At 37.3% G+C, this 11,462-nt stretch overlaps 2 protein-coding genes across 10 annotated transcripts; both read left to right on the forward strand.

Annotated features, from left to right (window-relative positions):
- The first annotated feature begins 982 nt into the window (after positions 1 to 982).
- LOC121985816 (probable serine/threonine-protein kinase At1g01540) lies at positions 983 to 6,550 on the forward strand. 7 transcript variants are annotated; one of them, XM_042539476.1, is made up of 8 exons: positions 983 to 1,751; positions 2,309 to 2,458; positions 2,570 to 2,802; positions 5,176 to 5,302; positions 5,392 to 5,463; positions 5,591 to 5,768; positions 5,870 to 6,002; positions 6,081 to 6,550. In XM_042539476.1, the coding sequence occupies exons 1-8, from the start codon at positions 998 to 1,000 to the stop codon at positions 6,324 to 6,326; spliced, it is 1,893 nt and encodes a 630-aa protein (XP_042395410.1). In that variant the 5' UTR covers positions 983 to 997; the 3' UTR covers positions 6,327 to 6,550. The 7 variants fall into 7 exon arrangements, with proteins under 7 accessions (XP_042395410.1, XP_042395411.1, XP_042395412.1 ...); XM_042539477.1 differs by having other exon boundaries at positions 983 to 1,411; positions 2,302 to 2,458; XM_042539479.1 differs by having other exon boundaries at positions 1,178 to 1,398.
- Positions 6,551 to 7,937: 1,387 nt separating this feature from the next.
- LOC121985819 lies at positions 7,938 to 11,222 on the forward strand. Of its 3 annotated transcripts, none has more exons than XM_042539487.1 (3): positions 7,938 to 8,254; positions 10,284 to 10,376; positions 10,760 to 11,222. In XM_042539487.1, the coding sequence occupies exons 2-3, from the start codon at positions 10,321 to 10,323 to the stop codon at positions 10,965 to 10,967; spliced, it is 264 nt and encodes an 87-aa protein (XP_042395421.1). In that variant the 5' UTR covers positions 7,938 to 8,254; positions 10,284 to 10,320; the 3' UTR covers positions 10,968 to 11,222. The 3 variants fall into 3 exon arrangements, with proteins under 3 accessions (XP_042395421.1, XP_042395420.1, XP_042395422.1); XM_042539486.1 differs by having other exon boundaries at positions 7,938 to 8,157; XM_042539488.1 differs by having other exon boundaries at positions 7,938 to 8,087.
- The last annotated feature ends 240 nt before the right edge of the window (positions 11,223 to 11,462 follow it).

Raw genomic sequence — 11,462 nt, forward strand, 5'->3', positions numbered from 1 at the left:
GAACAAAAATCCTCACGGACTTTTAGGGCCCAACCAAATTTTCTCTGAAAACATTGCTTAGGGAATTCCAGAGCAGCAGCAAATGGAAACAAAAAGAGGGGGCCGGGTGCCAGCCACCTTGACTTGTTTGTTTACTGTCCGGTCCAGTTCTGTTTCGATGAAGTTATTGCGCCATGGCCCAAGCCACTGCTCCTCCTTTTGTTAATCAAAATTCTAGTTGGAGCTCAATCTAGAAGGAATTAAATTGTTAAAATGGTTATTTAAGTTTTATTTTTTATAAGCTTGAGTTTAGAGGTCGGCTTCTTGGTTAACCCTGAAATCGAGAGATTAGTCAACTTCTACGGGATCGTCCTTTGTTGACTTCGACTGCATCAGTTCGGCTCTTAGCGGATTGGCGTCGAGCAAACAAAATCATGATAGAGCAGCTTCTCTTTCCCGGTTAAAAAGACCAATAAAAGGTCAGGTCACGACGTACTTTGGTATGGTCCTCGGATACTTAAATCAGACGTACCTTGCTAGCTGAAATGAAGGAAGAAAGAGTGTGTTTTGCTCCTGTAGTAGTTGCGTCCCTTCTCTTTCTTTATTCGGTGTCTTTATTTCAGTTGGCTACATAATTTTAACATATGCAACCCAACGTAATCTCCCTACATGTGTAATTGACGCCTTCTTTCCTGTGTGTAACTGAACGGATGCGCTTTTACTTTAAGTTGATTTAACCTGGTTAAGCATAAGTTTTGTGTAGAGCTTCTCGTAAGTAGTGTAGTTCTGAGGTAATGGTCAATTGATTCTCAGGAATATATCTATGGCTTATGTATCAGTATTAAGGGGCTGCTAAGATAGTAAATTTATTTATTTTATAATCTAGGTAGCGAATCTACTCCTACATCGAGGTTGTAGTGAGGAAGGATTCCTCGAGTGTTCCAATTCATGCCATGACAAATCCCACCAGGTTTTACTAGGCTTTCCAGGCTGTGCCGCAGACCATGCGGTATGGTAGATGGCTAGCTGGAAGGCGTTGTCATGCCCCACCGCTCTCCCTTCCGGTCTCAGCTATGAGCTGGGTAGGCCACATAGAGCCAGGCGAGCGAGATGCATGCCACGCACACAGGCCCCGCAGAGGGTTGTCGTGTCATGGACACCGGCAGACCTTCACGTCCAGTCATTTGAACAAGGCGTCCGAGTTTTGCCCACGACCAGGTTTCTCCGGGAGCAGGGCGGGGCCTCGTACCGTATGAGTGTCAATCACGAGGGGCTGCTCCATTTGGAACCTCGAGGGCCTCGTCCTCCAACAAGCCACCATGGGCCATGGCAGGGTGGAATCTTGGCGGTGGCGAAAAGAAATCCTGATGTCGGAAGACCTTGTACCCCTCTCCATCCCCTCGTGTCTGATAATCGCAGGTACCGCCTGCTGGTAAAACCCGACTGGAGATCTCGTACATTTTTTGTAACGCTCATACCTGCCTCAAATCACCTACCCTGGCCATGCATTTCCCTCCTTCCTCCTCGTAGACAAATACAATATGTACTTGCTCCTCTCGGATTGAGATGGATTCTGAAGTACTGCTTTAAACAATACTACAAACACATGGCGAGCAGATCTGTGCTGCTCACCCAACTATCTTTGATTAAGACCCCATTCACCCATTCGTCATGTGGTTTATTAGCCTCCCCCCTCCTGCATCTTGTTCACCAATCCTTTGGTCGTATTCATCCCTTCTTCTTTTCGCTCTCTTGTGGATACTGCACGTCAGGTGAGTCTAATTTAGCCGTGCCAAATCAGTTCAATAGGAGTCCCATGGCATCTCGACAAAGTGTGGTTTATGTCGTCTCGAGTTTTTGTAGTTCGAGGTTTCATTTAGCTTGTACGTGATGTTGCTTTTAGGAAAAAGGTTGTAGTATGTTGCTGCAAATGGTAGGGTGAATCGAATGGCCACACTGCTGGTGTGCTGTAAGACGGTTGAAATTGGTTGTTTGGCTTTTGTAGCCTGTATTCTAATTCAATTTTTGTCAGCTACCTGTGTGGATTTTGAATGCCTTCCAGTTAGGGTTCATCGGTAGTAAATTGCTGCTATCGATCAATCGAGCCAATTTGGAAGCATGACTCAGCGACATTCGGTTGATTGCTGTCAAGCAAATTGTAACCCTGGTTGGACAGAGCTAAAGCAGCATGGCTATTGAATTTCTTTCCTTTTGGGTTTCATTGGGTCATGCATTGCTGTTAATTTGTTGTTTCCTCTGTCGTGTCGCTGTTCGTCTTCTAAGAATCGATGTTTGGGATAATTGGAGTGAAGTCTCTATCAGATGCCAGGTTCAGTTGCAGAAATAGTTGGAGCTGCTGCAGGTGGCTGTGCATTGTTGGTTATTGTTGTTGGGCTTTTGTTCTTCTGCATATTTTACTGGGGGAGGACCGAGGCGAATAGAAGTTCTGAGACTGGTTCTTCAGACCCATCTAATCTTGGTAACTAAGGTTACTCTATATGATTGAGAGGGCTTTTGTCTTCACTATTTTGCCTGCTTTCCTTATTTTAATCTTTATATATATTTGGTTTTGGTATTTGTGTTTGTGCAGTGGAATGTAGGAGAGATAGGAGATCATTTGTCGATTACAGTCTTGCAAATGAGCATCATGTTGCTAGGCGATTCACACTAGAAGAGTTGGAAGAAGCTACTAAGAACTTTAGTCAAAGCAATCTTGTTGGCACTGGTAGCTTCGGTTTAGTATACAAGGGTCTGCTTCTTGATGGTACAATTGTAGCAATTAAGAGGCATGCACATGTTCCAAGGCTGGCATTTGTTGAAGAGGTAAATTGGTTTCCCTGGACTAACAAAGTATAAGAAGTTTTTTCTAATGCAATTCTCATTAGTCCTCCATATTTGCTAACATAAATGCAAAAAAGACTTGCTTACTATCTATGTGAATGTGTGATGGCCTCTAGGATGTTCAATATGAGTGCATGCATCATCATTGGATAGTTAATCAAAAACCATATTTATGTTTATCTAAAACACTAAGATTGTGCAATCCTTGTTCGAAATAAACACCATTTTTTGTGCTTGTTAAATGCTTAAAGATTAAGGTTGGTGGATGACATTATTTGAAGGTGGTTTCAATTGGCATTTTGCAAGATTCTTGTTTTGGTTTTTGATTATTCCTTATAAGATATTGGTAGATAGATTGGGTTTAGAGGTGCTAAAATGGGTCAATTAAGCTATAGGCCCAATGGGCTCGTTGAGTTCTTGCGTTGGGCTCGACTGCCACGGGCTATGTTGGGCATGACCTGTGATGTCACCGACAGTCACCCAACACAAGTTTGGGCTCCGTCGGGTTGGCTCGACATTTTTTTTAAAATAAAAAATAATTTTTAATTAATTTTTTAAAAATAGAAAATATTAATATATTAAGGGATACCACAAGGTTTGACATGAATGGGCAATTTGATTTGGCAACAATCTTGAAGTCTATGTTATTGAAAATTCAACTGCAATAAAAGATTTGCACTTTGTTAGGGATCGATACAATCAAAGTCCCACATTGAAAATATATGGAAAAGATCATGAGTTTAAAAGGATGTAAGATATCTCCATTGGCATAAAGTCTTTTGGGTAGAGCCCAAAAATAAAGTCATTAGGGCTTAGGTCCAAAGTGGACAATATCATGCTATTATGAAGAAGAAGGCTATGGTTAAGCTATACTTGCTTCTATCATCTTGTAGCATGCTTCTGTCTTTGGTAGTCATAGATCTTTGACAAAGATGAGATCTTCTACTATGATGAAGTGATGTTCCACTCCAAAATCAGACAAGTTACTTGGTAAACAAAAGGGCATTGGTGATGAGTCTTATGGTTCAAAGACACCAAGGGACACTCTTGGTCACAACTGGAGTAGAAGATATCATGTGTTGGAACTAGAAAGCAAATCAAAATGTGAGATCAAAATGTCTGAAGAGACTTATAAAACATTGCAAAACCACTGTGGTAGAAAGTGTCTTTAATGTTGATGAGAAGAAAAAATAATCTTAGATAGATTTTTCTCAATTGATCATGGACTAGTGATTCTCAAATCATGTGACTTCTTTGAGTAGTGACTTCATGATCTATAAACTAAGTAGAAAACTTGTGTAGCTTGGAGAAGACAAGACATATCATGTAGTTGGGGTGGAAACTAAATGGGAAATCATGCTAACTTCTGTTGGGACCCAACATGTTCTGGATTGAGGGCATCCTTGGTATTTTTAGTCACACTTGATGTCAAGGATACTTATGTTATTCTTATAGAAGAGGTTTTGAGATTTGAAAAGAAAAAAAAATATTGATGATAGCTATGAGATCTCCATCTAATGTATTTGTTTTGGAGATTTTGATGTGTGTTGTACGTTCAAGATGTGTTGTGTAGACAGTAAGAAGGCACATGGCGCTATTTGATCTTCAACGAAGGAGAAGAAGATGATATTTGTAGTGGTATAAGGGCTAAAGACCAAGAATCTGATGGTTGTGTCAACTTGGTTCGTCCAATCTGATCTAACATGTATAAATATTAAAGAAGGCATATTGTGCAATTTGATCTTCATCAATGGATAAAGAAGGTACATGATTCAATTCAATCTTTATCAACGGAGAGATATATGATATTTGTAGTGATATAAGGGCTAAAGACCAAGACTCTATTGGTTGTGTCTATTCAGGTCATCTGATCAAATCTTACATGCAGGTGGCTGGATTAGGCCATGGAAGTGGAACAGATACCATGAGTTCGAGGATGAGATTATTGTGCTGTGGCCCTTATGCCACAAGTTCAACACATATGTATGCAACATCCTTAGCTAGAGATGCACAATCATTTTTTGGCCTAAACACAGACATTATCAAATCGTTGTTTGAATAAGTGCAACCATTATTTAGATATTCACATTCATTTTTGTGTTTGGCATGGATAAGCTCATATTAGTTGGTTGATAGCATTATTTCAAGGTGTTATTTCAGAATATATATCATTTAATTAGCTCAGATACAGATGCATAGATGCTTCTTGAGGATGTGCTATTTTCATTATATGAATTATGCTCACAATTGTTTTCCTTCAAGGAATTTTGGTCGTGAACACCACTTGATTTTCCATGATTTTGTTATGCTCGTGTGGTGGCAAGGCATACTAAACTGTTTCTTATTTTTAAACAGGTTAAAAATTTATCAAAAATCAGACACCGCAATCTAGTTACTCTTATCGGTTATTGCCAGGAAGGTGGTTTGCAAATGTTAGTTTATGAGTATTTGCCAAATGGAAGCATCACTCAGCACTTATATTGTAGGGTTACCTGATCTTAACACTGACTCATGGCTCTGATATTATTTTTCTGTTTTGCCTACTTAAACATAGTATACTTTTTTTGGCAGATAATGAACACCATTCACTAACAAATCTTGAATTTAAACAAAGGCTCACAGTGGCTATTGGAGCTGCCAAAGGTAAGCTCAATCCTTTATATCAACTGAATGAGGAAATAAGTTAATGAGTGATACATCATACAGTTTGAGCAGAAATTATCCTCTCCACAATCTGAAATTAGAGCTGTTTCATAACTTTGGATCACAGGATTAACCCATCTGCACAGTCTTGCACCTCCTTTGGTACATAAAAACTTCAAAACAAGCAACATCTTGGTTGACGAGAATTTCATTGCGAAGGTAGCTGATGCAGGCATTCTCAAATTACTACAAGGAAGTCAGGAAGTTCAACATCAGGGAAGTAAAAATGCCTTCCAAGATCCTGTGTATGTCAAAATTTCACAATTTGTGTTACTTGTGTTGTACCTGTTATTGGATATCATAATTGACTTATTTGGGTATTGTATTAAGGTAATGTGTTTTCCAGTGCCAGAGAGTTGGGAAGATTTTCTGAAGCCAGTGATGTTTATAGCTTTGGAGTATTCCTTCTAGAGCTCATAAGCGGAATTGACATTGAACGGTGCATCTCTCCAGATTCATACAATATTTTAGCTCATTGGGTAATTCATCGTGCTCAAGTATTTCCTTTAACTGATGATCTTTAGTTCAGCTAGACACTTACAAGTTCACTGCATTAGGTGGAAGCTCATGTTAGTTCAAATGATCTCATCGATCGTCGGCTCGGTAATGGTTTTACCTCCCAAGGTATGAAAGAGCTAATTGCACTAACTCTTCAGTGTTTGAATCCATCCGGTCAAAGCCGCCCGTGGATGAGCTCAATTGTCACCGTGCTCGATAGGATTCTAGAGACTGAGATGACATTGACAACAATCATGGGCGATGGCACTGCCATTGTTACCCTCGGTAGCCAGTTATTTACATGAGCTTGAAGAACAAACAATCAGTTATTTGATCAAGCTGCCGGGAATCAATCTCTTCAGCGAAATGCAATGCACAAAAGATCTGTCCCAAGCAGTAGTTCTTGCTGTCTGTGTATCCGAACTGTGTTTGTCTCTCTGACAGCCATGGCAACATTGATGTGTCTCAAAACTCAAAAATTCACCATTCTTGTATGGATTTATTTATTGTTCAAAAATATTATGATTCATTCATCTGTAAAATAATCCAGCCTCTTAAGGTGCCTGCTATTGTAGAATTTTGACTTCCTTTTGCAATTTTTTGTTAGTTTATTATTATTATTATTATTTATTTATTTATTTATCGTTTAAAAACCATCTCTTGTAAAATGTAATATCAGATTGCCGACAATATATTCAATAATTAATATGGTTTGATTTTATATTGACAGGAGTTTCTGATACTATCATAATAATAATAATAATAATAATAATAATAATAATATTATTATTATTATTATTAATTTTTACTAGATTATTATTCTAAAATGATAATATCTAAGCTCCCTAGATTATAAGGTGATGGTAAACAATGTGACATACATTACAATCGAATCGAGGAGTTCAAATTACTTGTGAGGTTGACGGTTAATAGAAAATTTTGGTTGGAACCAAGTTTACCTTCAAAATTAGTCAGATAATAAAAGTTGAATATCTAGATTATAAAAATAAATAAATAAAATGATAATGTCTAAGGGGGCGTTTGGTTCTTTCCTAGTAATAGGAATCGGAATGAGAATCATTATATTGTGGAATGAGAATGGGTATGAGCATGAATATCACTCTTAAAAGCAATGTTTGGTTAGTTGTATATCTTCTATCGGAATAAATCAAAGTTTCCTTTTTTACCCTTAAAGGAAAATAAGAGAAAAAAATTAGATGTGAGAGAAAGATTAATGTGAGAGAAAAATATGATGAAAGAGAATAATGAGAGAGAAAGTATTATGAGAGAGAATGTGTGATGAAAATAGGGTAATGACTCATTGAAGGGGAGGTACATGAGAATGAGTTATTACCCAATTTCAACGATTCATTCCCTTATTTATATTCTCATTCCCCACTCCTATTACCCTAAACCAAACGCCTCCTTTTAGTGTAAAAGTACATGTTAAAATGATAAAATTTAAAATAAAAGGAATATTTTGATTATATTACTATTTTATTAAAAATCTTCCTCGTTTACTAACTAATTTTGGTGAACCCTAAAATAAATTTACGTTAATATCCTTTTTTTCTATTCACACTAAAAATAATTCCAAAGTTTATTAGTAATTTCATAAGCGAAACAATTAGTGATCTATAGTTCGAGATACAGCTGCGGCATATTATTATGAATTTTTCTCATTATTAATTTTCTCTGATTATTTTATATAAAATAATATAGTTCTCTTTAATTCCACATCTTAGAATTGATAACACTATGATCAAAAAACTTTTATAAATATTTTAGATCGATAATGTTAAAAATAAGTATAATATTAAATTAAATTATTTTTTTTTTCATAAGGAAGTTAAGGAAGATACGTGATGCGTGCATCACTAGTATTTAATAAAAATGTAAAAATGTGATAGGAGCAAATAAGTCCAATCTGACGCCTGGTCGAACCTCTGCTCCGATCCCTAGCATTCGCATCTTCGATTACGCCCGCAGCCCCTTCTCGATCGGTAACAGCCATCGCGCCTCTCCCTCCTCCTCCAGCAACTCCGTAGTCTCCGTTCCGTCGCAAGGTCATGACCTTCTACCCCTTCGGCCTATCTACGATCGTCTCCTCGTAGTTCCGGCTCCAAGTTCATCGAGGTTTCTCCTATTCACGCTGACCTTGGATCGAAGCGGCATTCACATCTTTTGTTGGGTTGAAATCATAGTTTTAATGTAGAAGAGAGGCACATGTGTGGTAATTCTGGAGTTAACTGTTTTTGAGAATGGATTTTGATTTCGGACCAATTTACAGTAGTGTTGTTGATCCCTTCTGTTATGAGAAGACTCTTAAAAATTGATTATTTCTTGTCTTTCCTTGAAAATGCACCTTGTGTAGCTTCTTTTTTTTAGACAATTGATGAAAAGAGATTGATTACTCATGCTTTCTTTGTCGCTGTGATGTTTATTTCTGCAGATCATTAATGACAGTGGATATTTGTAAATCGATGAGAGCATTTAATTGATTTAACTGTACAATATTCATTGCTGTTTATTCTGTCGATCAACTTATATATATCCACAATTAAACATTGTAAACATGTATGCTAAATTATTATCAAACCCGAGCAATAGAGGTTTGAAATAATATGACTCTGTTTTGTTGAATCAGTTTGGTGTCCTCCCTTCAGAGAATCTTGGTCATGCCATTGACTGTCAATCTCACTAGTATGTGTGTCATTCTATATTCCTCTCATTTGTAACCTTCACGCTTCTTTTTTTCCCCATCTAGACCATAGCCCGTCTCCATCTCTCTTATGTTTGTCTACCTCATATTTGGTTCTAATGAGGATTTTTCCCTCCTAGAATCCATACACAATCAGAAAAAGAATATCAGTAAAACAAGGCAACAGAGTTCTTGCTAGGACCATGAGCTCCATCTGTGATTTTAAGAAATCATTTGATTGTGTCTTGATCATGGAGGAATTTCATGACGTTTGCTCTCATTTTGTGGCCTCTAGGTTTTGGTGTGGTTACCTGATTCCTTGGAATTGGTTACTTTATTCATTTAAAAAATGTTTACCTACAAACAAAATTACGCACATTAGTATAACTTCCTAGTGTCTTAGGGAAGCACTATAAACCATATTATTGGGCATGATATTATTCAATTTGCCATTTAATCTATTTGGACAAGAACTTTGTCAGACCAAAAAAGTACTCATTTCAGTTGGTGCAATTGTACATGTATATTACATAATGTTTGAATGTGACCTTGATGGGATGGAAACCATCTGAACAAAAATACCATCATTCCTTGAGGCGTTCTACATTCAATTACTATTGAACAACTGAAGTAGATGTCTAACTATTCTTTCTCTAGGCTTTCCACCATTGTGAAAGCTATTCTCGTGCCACCATTTCTTGTGGCAACACAAAAATTGTGTCACAAACCATTCTATGCTGTCATATAATTTCTGTTTGAAAGAGGCACAGAACAATCTCAATATTGCTCCAATGAGTTTGTACTCTGGCTATTATTGCCCCAGATGAGGGATATATCAACCCTTCATATCCCTTTGATGTGAAACTATCCAAGTTCTTACCTGTCATTCAATCTGCTGTTCTGATATTGCAACTGGACCCACATTGGTTTCTGGTATCTTGTTGCTAGTGTTCTTGAGTTGTTTTGAACTGATTCTTCATTGATCCTATTTCTACTATGATTGGTACAGTCTACACAGTCATTGTTTGAATTTTTTAGTTCAAGTATATGCCTTTATTAAGATATATGCACAGTAAAGACGAGATCCAGCATATCTGTTTTTCCTCTCTTTCTGCTTTGGTTGATCACTTGTGAGTTGCTACACTAATGTAAAGTTGCTGAAGCATCATACAAGATTGCAAAAGTTATTTTTTAAATCTAAATCATGGATTGTCATCATCATGCAGATGAATAAGAATTTGATGAAAAATGAGATGATTTTGCTTTCAACTATTTGTAGTGGCCATGAAATCTCTGATATTTAGTAGTCCTTCAGGATACAGGGAATGTTCTAATGTCGATTTCATTGTACCCTTAAAACAGGAGCTATGCCATCTAATTTTCTCCCTGCTTTTTTTTTTTTTATCTAAAACTTAGATTGAATTCTTCTGTAAAATTGGGGCCTGCTATATCCTTCTAGAACATCTAATGTATCCTAATATATTGGTCTAGTATTCCTTCTTCCTCTTGTCAGGTTACGTCTATGTTTTGGCATTTGATAGAAATTTGCATTTTCTTCCAGGTTTCCTTCTCGAGTGAAGATTACCAGGAAGAAGTACATGACTATGTCTTTTCTCAGGTCCTTCCCGGGCGTACAGTTGCCGCAAGTTCTCAGGTATAGTTGATAGCTATAGCATTTACACTATTGATGCAATCAGTTTAAAAGCTTTGACTAGCTCTGGCTCTTGACTGTACTGGATCTATGTATTCATTTATTTTATTGTTAAATTAGAATTATTATGTATGCTATACATGGAAGACTTGGACTATTTCAATTGAGTTGTGAAAGCATATACCCTTACTGAATTTTGCATTTAAAACTGCACTCATATACCATATATTGCTTGTTATTGCGAATTCAACTTTTCACAACTCAATTCCTGTGTTTATTCTCGTTTTATAACTCCGATGGCCCTATGGGCTGGACCTAATTTATGAGTTATGTCAATTCTCTCTTCTCGGTTCAAAGTTTAATCTAAAGGATACATTATATTACAGGCTATTGGAGCAAGATGTGGAGACTGTCCTCAACGTACTGCAGCCAGGACCTTTAGGAATCCTTGAGCACAAGTTCTCGGTGGCAGAGGTGCAAGAAGCGAAGGCCACTGTTAGAAGAGCAATTGAGAACTGGCGAAGGAATTCGTCCCTCGTAAAAGTTGCTTCTACTCAGCATAGCTCAGAAGGTACACCTTCACACAGCGGATAAATCTCCTGCTCCTATGGTTGCAAGAATTCAACAACATCAAGTTCTGGGATCACAATTAGATGCGATTCACTATTCTCTTGGCATCATCAGCATGCTCCGATCACTCTCTCTAGTTTCCTTTCATCGTCTTATGGAACCATGTAAATCTTCTGAGAAAGCGAGAAATTGAAGCTAATAAGGACTTGATAGAATTTTTCTTCATCTGAATCGGAATTGTCATGACTATTTCTACTAAAGCCTAATATGTTCCTTTCATGAGTGGCCTAAAACCAAATTAGCACAACATATTTCATAGTTGCCGAGAAGAAATTTGGACTGGCATGATCTTGTCACTTCCCTAACGACCCTCTGTATATTTTTGATCAGGAATTTGAGTGCCTGATGTCTCCTGGTATCCCTCTTTAGTTGTAATACATTTTTGTTAATTTTGAATATAAATAGAATAATAAATTATTATTATTATTATTATTCATTTATAATAAATTTTCTGTACCT

This window comes from Zingiber officinale, chromosome 5B (genome assembly GCF_018446385.1).
Source record: "Zingiber officinale cultivar Zhangliang chromosome 5B, Zo_v1.1, whole genome shotgun sequence".
Taxonomy (NCBI): domain Eukaryota; kingdom Viridiplantae; phylum Streptophyta; class Magnoliopsida; order Zingiberales; family Zingiberaceae; genus Zingiber; species Zingiber officinale.